This window comes from Capronia epimyces (genome assembly GCF_000585565.1).
Source record: "Capronia epimyces CBS 606.96 chromosome Unknown aczIQ-supercont1.3, whole genome shotgun sequence".
In the NCBI taxonomy this organism is placed as follows: domain Eukaryota; kingdom Fungi; phylum Ascomycota; class Eurotiomycetes; order Chaetothyriales; family Herpotrichiellaceae; genus Capronia; species Capronia epimyces.
In genome coordinates this window covers 3,451,335-3,472,247 of record NW_006912906.1, presented here as the reverse complement: position 1 = coordinate 3,472,247, position 20,913 = coordinate 3,451,335, and the positions used below count along the sequence as shown (strand labels likewise).

Here is a 20,913-nt window from a genome sequence, read left to right as displayed (position 1 = left end):
TCTTGGGGATATAGTGGCATCCGCAGGACCGCAGGAGAAGAAGCCTTCCCGACTTCGGTGCTAGGTTGGGCACAACTTGTCTCACTTCAGCTCATCTGGGGCCCTGGTACCTGCGTACACACTTGGTCTCAGTCTGGGCCTGCCCGTAAGATGGGTTGTGTTCTGGGTTACGCTGGGTTACGGTACTGATCAGAGGTGCCTTGGGCTCCCTCAGTTGGACAACTGTACCGCCTCTTGAGCTTGGACTTAGGATGGCGGGTACCTCAGTTTGACCCTTGTGTCTTCATACACACCAAGCATCTGATGTTCCTCATCATTTTTGTGGACGACACTCTTGTCTTCGGGTCAGATATGGACGAGATCGGCGAATTCAAGACCTGTCCGGGTTTCTGCGCTCGGCATCCCGACCGCTTCACATTCTTATCTAGTTGAGCGACCCTTCCTCCACCAGTGGCTAGGACTTCCTGACCCCCAGCAGGGGTACCAGCCTGCACCTAATCCGCCGGCAGAGGTATCTCCTTAGCAACAACCCAGCAGGGTGTTCAGCGTGCATCGGTGTCTGATCAGAGCTCGAGAAGCATTGTACCAGTGCCTGGTTTGGGAGGAGAGGTGCCTCCGGAATGAAGCGCAAGAAAAGGAGGCCGGAAAGGCTGAAAGGGTGACGTTACGCTTCTCTCTCCAAACATGACTTCAGGGAGGAGCATTGGTGGATTTTTGACGCGGAAATGCCGCCTACGCCGGGCAGCCCGAGTCGTGGTCTCACCTGGCGGACCAAGAAATTGCAACACCGGTATCTTCCTGGAGCGGTAGCTAACCGCACAACAACCGGACAACACAGGTCGACTCGCATCTTCACGTACTTGGGTATGTGTGTAATCTCGCTATGTGACTGCCAAAATGGAAATTGTGGTTCTTTGTTGGCATGGGGCTGAGAAGGCCGACACGACAGCTGCACAGCTAGAAGTCGAAGAGCTGGCCTTACAAGCCTGTCAGCAGAGTATCAACAGCCATCCATGGCAGAAGTTCATCTTCGACTTCCCATTCGAGGATGAACCACCGATTCGGCTCTGCCTTAGCCTAACTCTTGGCCTTCTCGCCTGTCTCGCCTCTGTTCCAGCCTTACTCTTGGAACTGAAACGCAACAACCTAATCAACACTTACTTCATTTGTCATGGACTTCAAGGCAAAGAGACGATCTCAATCCGCACCTCGCCTCGACTAACGGTCCCTCGGTCTCCTCCTTACTGCCACTACACTCCGGCGCAGGAGGTAAAGTAACGGGCATTGTCACAGGTTGAGCACTTACTAGCTGCTTAGATTCTTGTTGTACCAGGCACGGGATCCAGGTACAACGTGGAATTGGCTTGCTTTGCCATTGGCAGCGCCGTTCAGTATATTGAGCAGTTCTCACACCGAGCATCGCTACTGACAGATCACCCCTCCGTTTCTCACATGTCGCGACCCATACTGACGGAGATTGAACGCTTCAACTGTGACAAATTCGACATCGCAAAATTCTGCCCACTGTTTGATATACAGGGCTCAAGGATTGTTGTACCAGGAACGGGGTCTAGATACAACGTGGAAATGGCTTGCTTTTAAATCAACCTCGCCACTCAATACATCGAACGTTTCCCACAACTGATCGTCGCCATCATTTGTTTCTACAATGCACAATATTTGCTGTACCTGGCAATAAGAGATAGGATGGTCTTGAAGGATTCAATTCTCAACAGTATCCTTTCTCCCACTCATCAGTCTTTGTTTCGATTCTTGACAGTCTCCTTGCTTGAAACTCGACAGTCACCTGTCTCAATTCTTGACAGTCTCCCCTCTCCAAACTCTACAGTCATCTTCCACCTGATCATGGCATTTTTGGTGTTGAAAGACAAGAAATTCAAACACCTGTGTGTGGTCAAAGCGGGCTCTGTCCAAGGACTAGAGATTTATATCACTATCACGGATCTCACGGTCGGCAAAACCGCAGGTTTCCTTAACTCTATGAACCGCCTGGTGGTTCCATCAGTCGAGAAAGGTGTCTTCTAACCTGGTGATCGAGTTTTCTCTAATTGCCAATCTCAAAGCTGAGGAGCAATTCCTACGAGTTCATCTCCCAGATCAGAAGTCTAACGACATTGAAGACACCGCCAATTACATGTGCTTGGTCAACTCTTGGAAGCCTTGCGTGCGTAATGTGCTTGATCAACTCTTGCAAGCCTTGCGTGCAGGCGTAGCCGGGGCACTATGCGTTTTGTTCAGGGCGATGCGCTGAGAATTCCGGGCCCTGTACGGTCATGTTGCCTCCGGCCTCAAGCGCCAATCGAGAAAAACTTCGACATCCAACAGGATATTGTCGACGAAACGTCAAAGGTACAGATATTTCGGTCTTAGGGTCGGAAACAGCCAAGATGTCAGGGCTGCTCCATGGATATGTGTGGCGTACGTTTCGGTACAACGACTTTGAGGCTGAAAGGAGTGACATCCAAGCTAGCAGCAGCCACCAAGTCTCTCCGGACCACAGCGGAAGGGTGCTCGATAAAGGCCTCGAAGACGATGACAAAGGCGCAGACTCGGATCCGGAGACCGACGTATTTCAAGGCATCAACCTCACTTTGACAGAGAATGTGATGGAACAGTATCAGATGTGTTGTGATATCATGAACTCGGAACCATCAAGCAGTGTCCAGAATATCAGAAGCTCGACTATCACGAGATGTGTCCGTCACGGTATCGAAGGATTATTCTGATTTTCTCTTAGCAGCTAAGTGCACAAGCTGTTTCTTCTGTGGCCAAAATTGCTTGCTCAAGAAAACCGTCAGCCTGAGTGGGAATAGGAATCTCTGCCGATGATTCCGGTCTGTCAGACACAGAGCACTCTGATTTGGCTGATACAGTCATTAAACAGGACGAAGAGGCGATCATCCCACCTCCCTGTGTAAGAACAAGTTCATGAGGCTATTGAGTGGGACGACGAGATGTCTAAATGCAGCATCCTTCTTGAAGATATATACGAAGAAAAAGATGACGAGGGGATTTTTGGATTTATATCAATCGCATGGCGAACGAAGAATTACAGAGAAAGCAACCACTCGCCATCCTATCGCCGTCCAGCGGCCAAGGCTCGGAATACAATCACCCAGATATGCTGTCAAATTCTCCCTTTGAGGCTGGGCTCCTGCATCCATCGTCGTCCAGCTGTGCAATTGGCGAGTTTGGTTCACACGCTCGTCGTGCTTACCATTCACATCCACGGAAGTAAACATGGACACTTCGACAACCACTTCGACAGTAAGCAGGAAACTCTGAGATCGAGAGCCGCTACATCGCTTCTTTAGGCACTCAAACGATGTCTTTGCTATTGAGCCATAGCCCTCACCAGAAAACCTTGGCCGGCCATGAAATCGTCAGGGGTTGGAAAGAGTCAGATGCCGGTTAGCCGAGATGTGTCCTAATTATATATACGATATTTTGGGCTGAGGCACTCACTGAATTGGTCAACGAACGCAAACGTCCACATTGGAGCGATTATCGCCCCCGTTCAAATACAGAAGGCAGAAGTCAGCTCTAGCTTGATCAGATCCATACCTGTACATCAGGGGGTGGTTTGAACAGCCCATTCGTACCAGCCATAGGTATGACCTTGAACACTCTTACGCCATTTCTACTGGCAAATGCTGCAAGAGAGAAGGACACTTGACAAGTCACAGTCACAGTCGCCGTTGCTTGTGAGCGACATGGACACTATCAGTGAGCACGTCTCCATAGGTCAGAAGGCGACGACGGCCACGAGTTGTGGACCAACTACACGACCCAGGACCCCGCCGACTTTCACGAGTAGCTCATTGATCGTGAACAAGAGATCCTCCGACTAAGCCGTCTACGTCATACGATTACGACCGCGAATGTAAACGGTATCGTCGAGCAGATCGACCCGATGGAGCTCGTTATCATTCGAGACATGCTCGGCTACGCACGAGAGCTCGACCATCTTCGGTCTATCTACTATCTCATACAGCTGCGGATCAGCGCTCAGAACCCTAACATTATGATGGGTGACACGGCGGGACAACCCGGCTTCCGGTATACCCTGAATATCGCGGTGAGAATTGCCTATACGGCTCTTTCGTTAGGAGACAATTAATGAGCAAGTCCGGGTCACCAATAATCTCGCCCGACCCTCCGGTTTCGATCTCCGACACTACACCTGCTGTGAGCACGTCCCGTGTAACACCATCACTTTCCAAGCCATCCCTGGAGACGACCGCTTCCGTCGAGGTGCCTGGGTGGTGGCCTGTACCACCGCTGTTCATCAGACGATTGTGGGTAGGGCGGCAACAATTCGCTCACAGCCCCAGAGCCGCCGACTCCTTGCTATGAAGCCGTCAAGGAGGGCGGTAAACAAGGCCAGGGTGGTGATACTGATTTCGAGTTTATCACAAGAGAGGCTTCACATCGCCTTGCCTGGTACGGATCCAGGTCCAATCCCTCCTTCGCAACATCTTCCCAAGTGCGAAAACATTACCGAGCCTCGTTTCCGGTCTCACCCCCTCTTCCAGGTCGCATAAACGCCATGCTCATCAACTGGTGTGGCATCCAGCCGCGCTCTTGTTGTCGCGATTGCGTCAGCAGGCTGGAAAGGAAGACTTCTGGACACCTGTGGCCACGTCGGGTGTTAGCAGACGTGAGCTTCGCTTCATTGAACATTGTTGAAGACATAGAGTGAGTCTTATACGGCTCGCAGCCTGTTTTCATACTGACCATGTTAGTGTCGACCGCTACCATGATGCCGCCAATGGGATGCCCTCCGGGCAAGCCTCCCGGCCCGCCGAAGCGAAGTAGGTTCTGTTGCGTTTCGCGTACGACTTATAGCTGACACGTATTGACAGATTTGCCCGACGATGCGGAGCTGTCGTCGCCGCTGAAGAAGGCGAGGCCGTCCAAGGATAAGAGGAAGGTATTGCGCCGTCGTGCCGCTGCTGCTGCCGCCGCTCCCGCTGCTTCCGGTCCTACGTCGTCGCCGCTGCTGCCCGTTTTGCCGCCGCCTACTTCGCCCTCAACCCGCTGTTGTGCTGGTGGCTCCATCTTTCCGCTGACCTTCCCTGTGTGTGCACCATCGCCACCATCGCCACTTTCTCCGAGTGCCATGCTCATGCATTCGGACTTGAGGCGAATTGGACATGTCCTCCACTTGGTGGGTCGGACATGTCAAAAGTGCCATCTGGACCATTGGCCTGGAACGAGACAGCAGTACATCGAGCCATCTCCGAAGCATCACGGGCCACCTCTATCATCCTCAACCATGAGCTAAAGGATAAACCAAACCGTGGAGTATTCAACAAGATCATGCACACTGTACAGAGTACTCACCTACGATCATGCCTGCTATACAAAGTAGTCACCTACAATCAGAATGAATACCACTGGCCACGGCCGAAAAAGTCAAGAGCGCAGCAGCGCAGGGATTTCCGGTTCACGTCCATCCCCACCCACTCATCCGGCCCAGCTCATGGAGTACATCGACCAGCTGCAAGTCAAGGCCAACACACTCAGAGGGAACAAATTGCGCGGATATCTAGGCCATCAAGAGTCCATTAGGTCCTGACGCGACCATGGCACAAAACACCCCGTTCCGTCTCTTCAACAATCACGCACGAAGCATCTCGGAGAACAAGCCCTACACGATCTCGGATGAAGATCGAGTCAATCTAGCCCGACGTCAAGTCCGGCAAACCTAAGACGACCTGGTCCAGTTTCTGCTTGATCCCTCCAGAAGCCCGTGAACATCCAAGGGGCATGCAACATGGTACTGATCGTTGTGACATGATTTTGGGATATGAACCGACTAATTGTTAGGGTTAGGGTGGATGTCTTCGCTGACTGTAGAGGGTAATTCCCTGAAGTCGAGAACGAACGAAACACCAACGCTGAGCAAGGAACTGGGCTCTTGAAAGACCACTATGCTCCTGGCGGTGTGTTGCTAATCAATGGCGTCTCTCTTATCCTCAAGAAATTCCAAATATCCCTATGATCATCACCGGAGAATATGTCTTGGAGGTTGCCGACTCGCACTCTAACTTTTCAGTTATAGAGACACGCAGGTACTTCCTCGCCATCGCCTTGCAGCGCAGACAAAGAGACCGAGGCCCAAAATAGTCACCAGCGAAGACGTATCCCGCCCGACGAAAGATTGTATCGATTCTCCAATCGCAGGGTCAGGCCGATCGGGCTGCGAGGGAGGCGGCCGCGTCGTCCTCTGCCGCCGTCGCACCCGCCACACCTGCGACGCATGGGCCGCTGGCCTCTCAGCCCAATGCCCCCATTTTGAGCGGCTTAGGTATAGGTCAATGCCTAAGCATGAGTGTCGACGAACATCAGACGATTTCCAACACAGCGACATCAATATCATTATCGGTATGTCAGAAGCGTTGGGAACGGGTCTACCTTTAACACGGGCGCCATTCGCTGTCTTGATGGAATAACAGGGCGATCTTGAATCATCCGCAGACGATCGCTCGATATCAGATATCTACGCCAGACAAACTGGAAATAGACCAGGTTTTATGTTTTCGAATTGGACTTCGAATTATAGAATGGAAGCATACCACAAAACACAATAGACAAGATCGAAAAGAGTTGACGAGCCAGATGGACGAACAAAACAGGCTCCAAAAATCATGGAGAAGACAAGGTCGAGGAGAGTTGACGAACCAGATGGACGAACAAAAAAGGCGCTCAAAAATGACGGAGAACAGCAGGACTTGGATGCACAGTTTGTACAAGATGATACGATCAACGAGCAAGCCCTGGTCCTATCCATGATGCATTTAACACGGATGCAGGCTTCAAGGCTATCGACAAACCTGATTCGTTCTGCAAGAGTTCAAAACTCTCTACTACTGACCGGTGGTCGGTATCAAAGTCGACTACGCTATCTCTTCAAGCACAGGCTGGCTGAATCCGACGTCAGCAGCACTCAGCTCATGGGATCTATACAAACCATACTATACTATAGTATATTCAGGAACTACGACTGACGCCACAACGCCCTTTCAAGACAGGAGCCCAATGCCGAGTTCGATGTTTCTATTGTCATCGTCGATCTCATGGTAGCCGGTGTATGGGCATGGATGCATATCCTTGGAAGAAAAGAAGCCACCAGAATCATCAAATGTCAAACTTGAAGTCCGAACAATATCCCAAATAAGAGAGATCCTGTCTCGGTACCAAAGTGAAAGTCAAGATTTGGGTTTGGATCCCAGCCCGTATCTATATTTCACCCCGGCAGACTTCGAGCTACTGACTGGTCAAACCTCGATCACGACGGTGGGCAAGCTGGTACCGTTGGATTCAACAGCGACCGGTACGGAAGTCAACCCAGCAGCATCATACCGGATGGGGAGAGTCTAGATGCAAAACAAGAAATATCGGCGGATGTCCTAGATACGTCATGTCTGCCGCATCAAGTTTGTGTTGTGGCGAAGGCCGAGTTCCAGGCGATGGCGATGTCTCAGAGGAAAAGCGAACCCGAACCACTCTCACACCTTGCCAACGGAGAAGAGGGTCATTGAATCAGAACGGAATCCATCTCCTGAGGCTTGTGATGGCCTGTTATTCCAACCCAAATTCTTGAAGTTTCGGACCAAGAAAGCCACCCCGGGTCGATACCTCACACAGGAGGTATACTTGGCCAAATTGAAGGGAGTTTTCGTCAACGCAGAACAACCAGGCCACGGACGAGTTTTCAGGGAACCTGACCGCGTTCATCGACAATGGTAGTATAGGTCCCAATGATGAGTGAGGAGCTACTGGTCGCAAACCCAATGAAAAACGAGGAAGTCGACGAGCTCCACCGGTCCGACTTGCTCACCGCTGACTACGAGTTCACCGACGCCCACCACAAATCAGACATTCGGGATTTTGTCGACGCCGCGCAGCTGCAAAGGACATTCCACCTCAGTTGAGGGAGACCTTCAGTCGTAATGCCTAGCTTTTCCGATTACCTAAGCATATCAAGATATGCCACAGGAACAGGGGTGACTCGTACGTCTAGCTCCCGATATCCGCAGACTTTCCCCCTAGCCTTACTATGGATCGATGTTACCTACGTACGTCGGGCACTCCAGGTGTTCCATCACAGTCTATATCCCCATCAGCATCTTTCTTTACCTTACCATTTCAGACTATCGAGAGAATGCGTGACGAAGCGGGCGCACGAGACAATCAATCGCTATGTCTTTCAGCTTGAAAACCTCAGTTTATATAGATAGGAGTCGGCATCTTGCAAACCCGAGGCCGACATACCGACCGAATCCATCAAGAACGACGATGCTTCGCAGTCAATGGATAACTCACCGCCTCCTCCGTCGGAGATGGTGGTGAGAAATGGGATCGCGTACGAAGAATGGGGGGTGCTAGCAATCTTGGACTCGAGACAGCCGGACGGCGATACCCTCAAATACGAGGTGCAGTGGGACGGATACCCTGCGACCTGGCAGGTTTGGTGGGACGTGCTGCCTGGCTGCGACAGGCTGGTGCAGGAGTTCCACGAGAGATACCCTGACAAGCCAGGGCCTCCCGCTGATTACGACTTCGAGAGCTAGGGACGCTTTGGACCTCACGGGTACTGCTCTGACCTGTATGGTTGACCAGCCACCGTAGGCGCGTGAACGCTGAAAGCAGCACAAGATCGAGCTTCTGGTTGACCGACACAGCATGGATGCTCCAATCTCAATTCGTCACCATGAGCTCCAGGTGTGGTTTGGAAGAGCGTGGTGGGGAAAGCGTGGTGGAGGCAAGGTAAGGCTGGGCACAGCCTGGTCAACCTGACATGTGTCGAATCGGCTCTCGACTCTTCAAAAACTTAGTTGGATTTTCGGCCAACTCGAGCAGACGGTTGGCGGCAAGGCAAACCTACCATACCGGGATGCAGATGATTTCATCCACAACCCTTGGTTGGGGCAGATGTGGGAGCATCTAGGCCACAAGATCAAGGCATGTCAGCTAGGTCGTCTCTACGACCTGAAGCCAAACGAGGCACTGGCGGTTTACGCAGGCAGAATGGGCAACGTTGACTGTAGATGAGCGAGACACCGTCATACAAATAATTGGGCGTGTGCATCGATTGGGGCAGACCAGACACCAGTACATCTGGTTGGTGTGTGTCCTTGGCACGTATGATCAATGGCTATTTGTCAACGCTACCGCGAAAAGCAGCGGAAGGAAGAAGCAAAGAATCGGCGACTAGAAGAAAGGTTAGTCTATATTGCCATCTGGCATCTTGGTGCCACTAGGACTTGAGGCGGCTTTGGCTAACAATGGACAACCTGAAGCTCCAAGCACCTCCAACGGACCTCCGATCACCCGACAAGTCCAGACCATCCAGACAGAGCCTGATTCCATGAGACTATCTGAGTCTTCTGTTACACCTGTCACACCAACTGGCCCGCACTTTTTATATAAGAAATCGCAGTGGTGGTGTTCCCGACTATACAGGCATGCAATCCTTAAGCAGATCAGCGATTCCGACACTGTCGAGAAACAATCCACCGGCTCAGGCCACAACTTCTCGACGAACCCCTTCATCGCCTTCTCCACGCTCATCTTCATTCCTGTACCGCCCACCCGTGGTACGGGAGATGGTCGCCCTGGCACACCAGGATCTCCAGCGATCAATTCCCGTGACTTTGAGCCACAATTTGGTTGCTGACAGTGTGTCTGTCAACGACCAAGGCCGAAATGATCTGGCATAAGAAGGTTCAGAAGGTCCCCGGAGGTCCCAAGTCCTCTGAGAGGTATGCCTCGATCCCTATCACCCGGTTCCAGTGCTTCTTGCGGGCACCAACCGACGTGACGTGGCACTGCCTCGTGGACGAGAAGTACGGGGATGCGAATGCCAGATCATTTAGCTCGCCGTTCTGTCACACCTGCCACACCTGCCACAATGGCTCCTCAGGCAGGAAAGCGGCGCTGATGGCTTGTGTCATCGAGATGGAACACGGGTTTCTTGGGACTACACAGGTCAACAACTAGCTGAAAGGATTAAAAGGTCGACAGGGAGGGTCGCTCTGCCTCATACCTGTGGCATCGACTTCTTACTCTTCTTCCTCATTTATGATGTGGCTTGATCCTGCAAATGTCTGGATCTGCTTGTCCGGATCTGCTCGTCTGAACGTCTCCCTGAACCCCTCCTTGAGCGCGGAGATCTGCAGCTTCAGACCAGAGTCGCGCTATTTGAATGAAAATGGGTGTGGTGTAGAATGATATACTGTTCTATTTCTAACCTCCTCTAGGCATCTTCACTTGCGAGATGTAAGGGGGAAAGTGGCAATATGGTGTTGAGCGGGCACGCCGTTGCGAGTTGGTAGGTTCCTTCTCTGATACTGTCGGCTTGCTGTGCCATTGCTGATCAAGGTTAGATTCCACCCAACTACAGCGCTGCAAACAGCTACAACTAGCTGGAAAAGCAAAGTTCCCCTTATTCGATTATTGTTCGGCTGTATTTCCCCGGCTTCGAGAAGTCGATTCGGAATCGAGTTTTAGAAACGCCCAAACACACCTATTCGGGTATGGCAACCACCAGCACCACAACCACCAGCACCACAATCACTGTACGTACCGCTTGATCCTCGTATGATTGCTGACATGAGGCTGAATTCCGTTCTCTCTACGGACAACTGTCAGAAGGCGTCGAGTGCGATCAAACGATGCGCATAGCATTCAAAGCAGAACTGACTCGGATCCGCGACCATGTGTTGGCCAATTCTGCCGTGGTCTGTACTACCGTCGGCATCGCATTAGAGCCAAAAGTCTCAAGACCAATCAGCTGGCGTTTGTTGAGAGGAATGGCAAGTACGCTCTCTGCGTCATCGAATCGGAAATCCCAATCTGGTTATATCGACTTCACAATGTTCATGGACACTGGAGCGAGAGAATCACATTATCTCGCGCCATCGGAGAACAAGGCTGTGGTTGAAATGGGGAAGGCTGACCTCTTACGAGAATGGTATCATGATCGCCTATCAGACCTAGCCTTTTCAGCCGTGGGCCAGCGCATTCATTGGCTCGATGATGCCAGCATTTCTCCATGTCAGATCCCCTTGTTCTCTGCTGAACGGTTCGTTGATAGCATAGTACTGTACTCTTCTTCGATTCGGTTCGTCTCTTCGACGGAAACGATCAGACACCAGTCTTACTCGTTCTATACCCCCATGGCAGCTATGCTCGACCGCCGATGAGAGCCCCAGCGAGAAGTCTACCCCCTCAGGTCTCGATGGCAATGAGACAACTGAGACCGTTCGTCCTTCCCCCCCGCCGATCACGCCCCAGGCCGCACTAGAGACCGTCATGGAGGTGAAACGCAGGCTGGACAGGCTCGAAAATGGTCTAAAAGAGGTTTTGGAACAACTTGACGCCAACGATGCCGAACTCGTCGCCATCCAGGCCGGCCTCGTGGTAGATCGGACTCGTACTGCTCTGACAAGAACAACGTTACAACACTATGAGGAAAAAGCCAGGATGGCAAAGGCGCATGAGGAAATCATCGAGGCAGCCAGAGCCGCGGCCCGGAGCAAGAACACCTGGTTGACAGAGACTCCAGGATTACCAACGGTTCTTCATCTCATTCGACATAAATGAAGACAAACAGCTCGGATTACTACTGGAGAATGACAGTGATTTTGAAGAGGACGACGCAGATTCAGACCCAGACTGGACACCTGACGACGTGTACGAAGACGACGAGGACAACGAGATTGAGGCCGAAGCCGCAGAAGTGGATTTCGATGCTTCAACAGAATCTGCCTTTTGCACTGGAGATACACATGGAAACCATCGAGCCTTATTGTTTCGAAAATGGTCTGGTACTTGACGATCGACCTCGTCATTGTTTTGAATCAGATTCAGGTTGTTGTGTGTTAGAGACAGAGTATCCGCATTCGCATCATTTTCGCTGGAAGAATGGAATTGTCGAGTCTCTCCTCGTCACTCGTTTACAGCTTCCAGGAACATTGAAGACTTCAGAAGCACGTGAGCGTCAAGGTCCTCGCTGTCGGAAAACCCACCAACAAGCTCAAGCAACACCATATGACCGCGGACGAGTACATTTGGGTTCCATCTGTCTACTACGTACGGCAACCTGGCAATCGAACCATGTTTGTGATAGGCACTGACCAGAAGCAGATGGGCTACATCATCTTCGAACTCACTTCCCAGCAATCTCTTGAAAAAGATAAAAGATGGAAGCCCAACACCAGAATCGTAGTTTCCGACATCGTAACATCGATTTTGACAGGGCCGAGGTAAGCTACTGGTAGTTACTATGAGGAGTTGGCATTTACTGATTATTACCATTAGATTCATCCCCCTCGATATACTAAGTGCACCCTGTGCTTTCTGTGAGAATCTGTGAGAGGCGAGGCAGGAACTGGCAGCAATCGTGGCGGCATCTCCAACCATTCCGCCCAGCTGTTCGGAGTCGGGCATGGGCAATATTGTAAGGCGACTCGAGAGGACTCTACGGCACCCATGTATCACAAGGAACAACTCGCAGGCCCCAAGCCAAATGGCCAATCCCGCAGCTTCGCTATTTCTGCGGCATTCTAGATAAAGTGTTGTTTGGGCCCGACGGGCCTGACCCGGCGAGGTGCCAGCAGCTCCTCGCTTAGCAGCACCCGCACATACGAGTCGCATGTTGTTTACGTGGGGTGGCCCATGGAACAGGGCATGGCAGGGCTGCTCATTGCGACTCTCGGCCTGTACACCCTCAACATGTGGCCGGAAATGAGTCTTTCGATACCGTTGAGGCGATATGATGCGCAACTTCATCGATCCGGCACACCCGTCTCAAGTGCTGATTTGCAACATCCAAGCCAATGCGTTCAGGGTCAATTTGCAGGGTGCGTGCCTGCTCATCCATCTTCGCGGGCCCAGACTACATGTGTCAGGACCACTGGCACAAGTCTGATCATGGTCTAAACGTTGCAATGAGGGTACCCTTCTGTTGGATAAGGTAGACCTCATCTTCAGAGGAGCGGGAGGCATTGAAAACGGTCTCATGAGAACCCTTCAAATTGACAAAAGAGTACCAAGGTAGGGCCAACATGAACCCCGGAAGTTGCTATTACACCGACGTTGCCCAGGCACTCAACTCGTTCGCATTCAAAGGGCCAGCCAACCTCGTTGGCTGGCATGAGATGAATCGGCTGCGGCTGCGTAGGTTCACAACCACAGAGCAAGAGAGCATGGATGGAAGCCCGCCGAGCAATACGAGCTTGACGCTTGCTGACATTGACTGGATAGCAATCCACAAACCGACGTCAAACTTCGCAGCAACAGCAATCATGGCTGTTTGTTCCAATTGGATTTGCCAGCAATTGGAAGACAAACTCTTCTTCACTCCTATAAATCTTGCTCTCATCATCACCATTCTCCTCTTTTACTTTCTTCACCATTCTCCTCGTTTACCTTCTTCGTTCCTCATGAGTCCAGATTCAGATCACTCCTGGAGGCACCACAGATACCCTCTGTTCTGTACCATATACGACTTCCTGAACACCATCTGCTACATATGAGATGCTCGACTAGATCCCATCGATGAACACCATCTGCCCCATATGAGATGTTGGACTGGATCTCACCGATCCCTTTCAGCTGTCTACTCTCAAATGGATCGGTATCCCATCCCGTCGACAAGGAAGGAGAGATCACGACCAAAGTGCGATATCTACGGAGGTACTCCCACAGTGGAGCAACGCAACTATTCGACAATCAACTTGAACCTAGCTGATTACATCAGTCTCTTAGCGAGGAGCTGCCCGAAAGTATGCTCAAGAGAAATGCTGAATCAACATTCTCTTGAGCAGACTCAGACCACCGCGCTGGCCTTACCATCCAACAGGGCAAACGTTGGCCACACGCGAAATCTCAACATCCACGGCCTATTTATGGTTCAATATCTTGGTCAAGTCACCTCGCTATCTCCCAAGGACGACGAGACTGTCTAGCTCACCACCACACTCTTCCATGTCGACACTCTTCGATCTCGACAGTCTTCCACTGTTACCTTTGCATGTATTGCCATGGACATGGTCTCATCCAAGAGGATCAACTCACCGGCGTCCTTCTGGTCAGGGCAGAGAAGACTTCTTGAAACCGGCGAAAGCCAAGAGACTCCCAGCTATGTCCTTCTCTAAGGATTCAGAGTGCCCTAACAAAGAGACTTCATTGATGAAGCAATTGACTGGCTCATCCAAAGCCGTCACTATGCTTCAATGCTGCTCTCTCTTGCTTGGTCGCTTGATCCTCCAGGCAATCCAGCATATCGGTAGCTGAGGCAGAGGAGTTATTGAATATTTGGCCAAGATGTATTCGAGATTCTCCCCCCTACATTCTTCACACGACAACGGAACCTACAAAGGACCATCAACAGCTTGTCCAGAGAACAGAAAAAACATCAACCAACTCCAAAGCTATCGATGGCAGGAGTCAAGCTCCATGGTATGGTGGACTACATACCAAATGCGATTGCTTGTCGCCACTTCCATCAACAACGGCAGCTATGGAGCGTGCAAAGCCCCTCCCATCGTCCGCTTAGGACATGGGCTCTTCTGTCTGGGAGCCTGATTCTCAAGTCTAATGCCTTGCGGGAGGCCATGACCATGGAGCGAAGCACTTGTCTGCATATGCCGCTCTATCTTTGAGGACATGTTCTTCAAGGAAGCTCTGGATGGCAAAGTATCAAGCATTTCCGCCTTCGAGACGTTCGTTCAACAAACACTATCACTGTCAATGCAACGCGTGATCTTGGTTCCATCCATGACATATCCCTCGAAGGCCTACAGGCGACTGGGTTCCCTTCCCTTCTGACTTGTGGACCATGTCAAGGATCTCGAGCTTTCCGCTATTTTTCTCACCTTATTCTTCTCAACAATCATGCCACAACAGCAGGCCTACTATGCGAGCAGATCCAACATTTGAGGAGATCGGTCGAAGAGCACGCGAGGCTTTTGAAGCCATCGTGAGAAATTACAAACAAGAGACCGCAGTGATATGCCCACGTCTTGCGACTGGGGCACACCAAGCTACCTATGGAGCCCATCTACGTCGAGCAGCATGATGGAGAATCTGAGATCCAGGAGGCCATGTGTAGGAACGCATAGGCGAACTGACTCGTGATGCGGGGAGAGTCTACTAGGAAGAAGAAATCGATTGCTCAGAGAGGCTTATCTCAACGATCCCGCTTCCCAGGAAGACGTTGGTGGACGGCGCGCTGATCCCAGAACCATTGACCACCCCCGAGAACTCGAGCTCTAACTCTGACTGCTCGGGCTGCTGCCATCATCGAAGAGTCTCCACCACCCTTGACCATGGAAGACACGCCGCGTCACCTCCTTGAGAAGTTTGACGAGCAGTGAGTTGGTGTCCTGTTGCGTGCACGTTGATCCCCAAACTAAGCCTCCAAAGCCTGTTCCTGATCGTACCTTGATGGCTTGGTGAGCAGAGCTGAGATTTTGTTCCCACGCGTCTCAGACACGATATCGGAAAGATTACTAACTGTTACTACAGATACCTTGACAAAGCCGACCATAGCTACACTCTTACCACGTCGAATGTGGAGATTCCTCGTTCTATCAAGCAGGTCGCCGGCGCTTTCTCTGCCTAAAGCTGGTCGGCTGACATCTATCTATATTGGGTCAAGTATGGGTGCAGAAACAGGACTGACAGATGGTCTAGCATATGGCAGAATATTGAGCTTACTCCCACAGCCCCCAGAGTCGCGCGCTTCTCGCTCTGCCCGGCTACCATCCGACCTACATTGTAGGGACGATCAGTGCCAGGCAGATCGGGACGCATCGACCCTCATACATCAACGGGATGTTGATCAACTCGCGCGGCATTTTGCCGTGTCCGCCCTGCCAGCAATGCACCAACAGGCTGAAGCCGTTCGCCGAGTGTCGTCAGGCTCCAGGACACTTCGGTGGATCGTGCGGGAACTGCAGGTGATCAGACCGTGCGTCTCACTGCTCGTTCTTCAGCAAAATTAATCGAGGGGGGCTGATCACACTGTCGGACGGTGACTGCCTTGCAGTCGACGTCAGGCTTGTCTGGTCTCAGGAGATATGTATCCTGGCTCTGACGTTCGAACCGAACTTGTCCTTCGCGGCACCGTTGTCGATGGAATGAAAGATGTTCACCGACCTGGAGAGGATGCGTGATGAAGCCGCAGCTCGAGAAACCTCACGGACAGGTCTTCATTAAAGGGTGGACAGAGATACAAAAGACTATCCTGGCCCAGAGAGAGCTACGACCGAATCACTGCCAGAGAGTTCGTGCATATCGAACCATATATGCTGTCAAGCCCCCAGAACTATGGACCCAGCAACAAGATTGGCTGGAAGAAAATGGCTTCACGATCCATACTGACCGCACCAGCCAAGAATAACACCAGCGACGAGTTGACGCGTTTGAAGTCTGGGAGATGGTGCCATGGGGCACATAACAATTGTGCAATGCAAAGGACGCGCCGCCGTTCTCAAACTCAACCCTGGGCCAGCTCTCGGATGAAGAGTTCCGCGCCCTCGAGGATGCCGAGAGCATCGAAGATTTTGTCGATACCATACCCAATAGGCCTGGCATTCAGACTGAAGAGCACAGCAGACAGCACCGCGTTGACGCCTAGTCCAGACCTTTGTCATTCCACTGTCTTACAATTCAAGATTCTGACTCCATTGGCATTGAAGCAACGCATACCGAGTTACTGGAAGTGATCAAATGTGCCATTTCATCTCAATTCATTTCTGGGTACTAACCTTGCTGCAGTTGATGTGGCCGCAGCCGACACCGTCAGATGGTTGGACCGGCCAGTCAGTTAAGCCTGACGTCTACCACGGAGCAGCGTTCTCGAGCATTCATCCGCGCGTTCGTGCTGACTTGGGATGTTACATCATTCCATCGAAGGCCGATACGACTCGTCCAGCTGCTCCGAGCTTCTTCGTCGATAGCAAAAGCGCCCATGGACGAGCGGACATGGCTAGGCTAGCTCATCGACAGCGTCATGTTCGCATTCACACCCACAGCCGGCTGAATCTGCGCCATGGGGGAAAAGAAAAAGAACGTCCACCCAGAATTTGCTGGTGTCCTGGGAACTCGTCAGATCTCCAATTCAGGGCATGGGCCCATCCCATGGGCAAAGGACAGGGAGACAAGCGAAAGTCACAGGAAGACTATGATACAGAGGATAAAATTGTCAAAGACCTCATCGTCTCGAAGGCAGAATGGTTCAGCTGACTGGGCTCGATACCTCGAATGAGTGAACGCCCACGTTGCAGGACTTCTTCCCTATACATATCGTCGTCGACAACTGATTCATTGTCGCAACCTACAGAAGGACCCCGCGACCTCCCGCCGAGCTCACCACCTTGTAGGTCTCATGGCCACTTTCAAACCAGACGCCAGCAACACCAGCTTCGACGTCCGCAATCTCGGTCGAAGGGCAGCAGCCTCCCAGTTCATCTACGCCAACCCCGACAAGCACGGCGCCGGTATTGTCACGAGGATTGGTATTCGTTGGTGAGAATGTTCGATCGACCATCCAAAATGTCCGGCGACGAGTTCTGATAGTACGCCGCCGTCACGGACCCCACGAACAGTGGCACCACTATTTCTGGCTCTGTAATCCCGAATTGACTCCCAACTTCACCAATGACCAGAACTGATGGAGAGAAATGAGTCAAATACGGCGATAGAGCAGTCTGAACTGACGGCTGACATGGAAATCATCTCCTACTCCACAAATGTACTCAGCACATCTCATTCCACACTCAGTCTATATCACAACCACCATACTAGACATCCCCCGGATACGACATATATATCTACATGGCAAACAACTGACTAGGATCGAAGCGATCCTCGATGAGCAACTCGGCCGGAAGGGTTTCTTCCAACAACAGAAGAAGGCGGTAATTCCATCAAGTTCAATGCGCCTACATCATCACGGCAGCACATTTTACCGACTGGAAGGTTGGTCCTCCCTCCAATGAGCTGTGTGACGACCTCAACCGGCTATGTCTCGATCTTGACAACAAGAATGCGGTATCTTTGATTAGTTCGGAGTCCACCGCCACGGCAATCACCATGATAGATGGTGTCAAGATGATGCGCCAGACAATAAGACGCAGTACTAAGCTTGTCAAGGGGGAAGACGGCCACAATGACAATGAATACCAAATCCGCATGGTTGGCCTATATCGGATTGTTTATAAGAACGTCGTTGCCAGAAGGGTCGAAACGCCGCGCCAGTTTGGGTACCAGGTCAAATCAGAAACCTGGACACCGGAACAGGCCCAGAAAGTGTTGAGGAACGTCGCCAGTGGGATGATCTGGGAAACCACCCAATCTCTTTTGTCCGAGGATTGAATGGGACAAACGTGGCATCGTATAACATCAGCCCGCTCAGTTCTTATCGTGTACAAGGTGTGTTCCAAACCTGAATGCCGCCTGAATGGTATACCTGGACGAAGCACTGGTGAAAGAAACGATGATACTGAGAAGAGCAATGTGTCAAAGCTCGACTACACTGACGACTATTTCTCCGTACAATCGGAAAACGACCCGTCCTGAGTCATTGCTGCTCACCCAACAAGATCTCTCTGGTGGCCACATCGTGCTCGACCTGTGCACTGACACTGGCACCGGCTGGGTCTGCCCACGAAGAGGCCAACAAGTGCCGTCTCAAGGTTTAGTCTGTATTCACTGGAGACAATATCGCTGAGCCTAAACGCCTATTTTGTCCTACGGACGCAACCGGGAACAGGGCTAGTCGTGTTGCAAGGTGGAGGTGGAGATTGGAAGACGGTACAAGGCTGTCTCCCTTTATCAGGAAGATTTCGACTTTCGCACACAACCGAGCGATCAGAGAGACAGTACCACGGTCATCTGCGACCAGACCACACTGATGCACTGCTTCATTCGTTCTTTGCTGAGAAATGGGATGACAAGACGTTCGAGTTCATCTGGTACTACATGGATGGCTACATCGACATTGGCAAGAGCACGCAAATCTGTTCGACCCAGGGCTCGTTTCTGGCGTGGTGTTGGCAAAGGGCCGGTGAAGACCAAGTGTTGGACCTGTTTCCGCATGCTGCTACCTCTCGATCTGGAGAATATCGGCATCGAAAATATCCTTGATCCCGAGTCGTCTCCAGAGCTTGTGGAGCTGAAGTTCTACCTCCTTCGAACCAAGTCCGAACATTTAAAGCTTAAGGCTTTATAGGCCGGAATATCTCCGTCGATAGGTGAACCCTAGCAAACCACGGTTTGTCATACAGCATAACGAAACAATTCCTAAGCACAACAGCCCTCAGCCGTCCTACTCGATACGTCAGCGTGATATATTTTTTTCAACCTCGGCGAGTACCTTATCTTCATATATATCGACGACCTCGAGGCGGATAAGAGATCGCTTCAAGAAATCGCACTATTCAATCAGACACACAATATATATCTGATAAAGATGCCAGGACAACCGACGACCAAGGACCGTATCTACCTAGGAATTATCGAGATTCCAGCGTCCGCATAACGTCTCAACGAGAGCGAAGCTCTCACTGCCATGAATCCGGAAACGGATGATCCGGAACACTCTACGAATCTCGAAAAGTTGCGGTAAGCTCTTTTTTTTCAAGACGTGGGCTAAGGTACAATCCTGTGACCCTGCATACGCCGCTAAGTATGGAGCCCCGATGTATATATTCCGGCGCCAGCATCCCTTCAAGACAGTGAACTTTAAGAAGTGGAACAAATGAAAGACTGAGAACACAGAGACTCGTTTGGCATGGCATTCACATCGATATCCACTGCCTGGGATGATGAAACCTATCGTGATGAAGTCTTTGCTTGGAACGGTCCAAGATTACAGACCACCACTCCGGATGGCCGCACAGCCGGAAACACCGTCAGTACGAACCAGGAAGCTACAGAATCTAGCAAACACTATGGGCCAGCATGAAGCATCGGGCTTGAGAATGCTGGCATCCCTGATCAAAGCCGACAACTTAACCGTGAAAGGTTTTCGGTCGCCAAATACATATATACTATACATTGGCTTGGACACAATCATCGCCGACTTCAGAACCCATGCCATCTGGCCAATTCACCACCTCCGCCGAACAGTCATCTTCAAAGAGATTCCTAATCGTCAGCACGACCAAGCAGAGTCCCGGCCCAAACCTCAGACTGGGTGCCCAAATCTCAATCAACTCTTTCTCCTCACCGACACCGCGGTTCCCGGGCGGCTCTGCAAGGGGGGTGCAATACAGCAAGCACGCCCGCCCATCCCCATCTCCAGCAAAGAACGATGAGACCTGGCACACCCGTCACATCTTGCTGCCCTATGATTTGAGGGACACAAGCATCGTGCTTGCCAAAGACGAGGTCCATATACTCCTTGGAAGTATCTTCCCGAAGGCACATCCCTGACTATCCAGGTAAATTGGACCCACCTCATCATCATCATCATCGCCCCAGGAGAAGACCTCGCGATGTCGTCCTGCTAGTCCACGAGACTTTGTCGATCATTAGTTGAGTTTCACTAGTTGAGACACAACCCAGTTGTATTGCGTTGCAGTACGGCTGACGAGAAAATCGCGCAACTTCAATCAGCCAAGGCCTGGAGGTTGAAGACGTGGATCTTCGCCTACTGTCTGTACTGGACTCGAACATCCGGAGAATGTTTGAGTCTATCCGCAAGCATAAGTATGATGGTGTGTACTGCAATCAGCACCAGACCATGGAATTATATCCCTGACCTTGGAATACATCTCTGACCTTGGAATACATCCCTGACCTTGGAATACATCCCTGACCTTGGAATACATCCCTGACCTTGGAATACATCCCTGACCTTGGAATACATCC

General features: G+C 51.4%; 3 protein-coding genes across 3 annotated transcripts; all 3 read left to right on the top strand.

Moving 5' to 3' along the window:
* Nucleotides 1-2,408: 2,408 nt before the first annotated feature.
* Nucleotides 2,409-2,747, top strand: A1O3_04517 (uncharacterized protein; the record flags this gene model as incomplete). Its single annotated transcript, XM_007734646.1, has 1 exon — nucleotides 2,409-2,747. One exon carries the CDS (start codon nucleotides 2,409-2,411, stop codon nucleotides 2,745-2,747), a length of 339 nt encoding a protein of 112 aa, XP_007732836.1.
* Nucleotides 2,748-8,369: 5,622 nt separating this feature from the next.
* A1O3_04516 (uncharacterized protein) lies at nucleotides 8,370-8,600 on the top strand (the record flags this gene model as incomplete). Its single annotated transcript, XM_007734645.1, has 1 exon — nucleotides 8,370-8,600. The coding sequence occupies one exon, from the start codon at nucleotides 8,370-8,372 to the stop codon at nucleotides 8,598-8,600; it is 231 nt and encodes a 76-aa protein (XP_007732835.1).
* Nucleotides 8,601-11,343: 2,743 nt separating this feature from the next.
* A1O3_04515 (uncharacterized protein) lies at nucleotides 11,344-11,634 on the top strand (the record flags this gene model as incomplete). Its single annotated transcript, XM_007734644.1, has 1 exon — nucleotides 11,344-11,634. The coding sequence occupies one exon, from the start codon at nucleotides 11,344-11,346 to the stop codon at nucleotides 11,632-11,634; it is 291 nt and encodes a 96-aa protein (XP_007732834.1).
* Nucleotides 11,635-20,913: the final 9,279 nt, after the last annotated feature.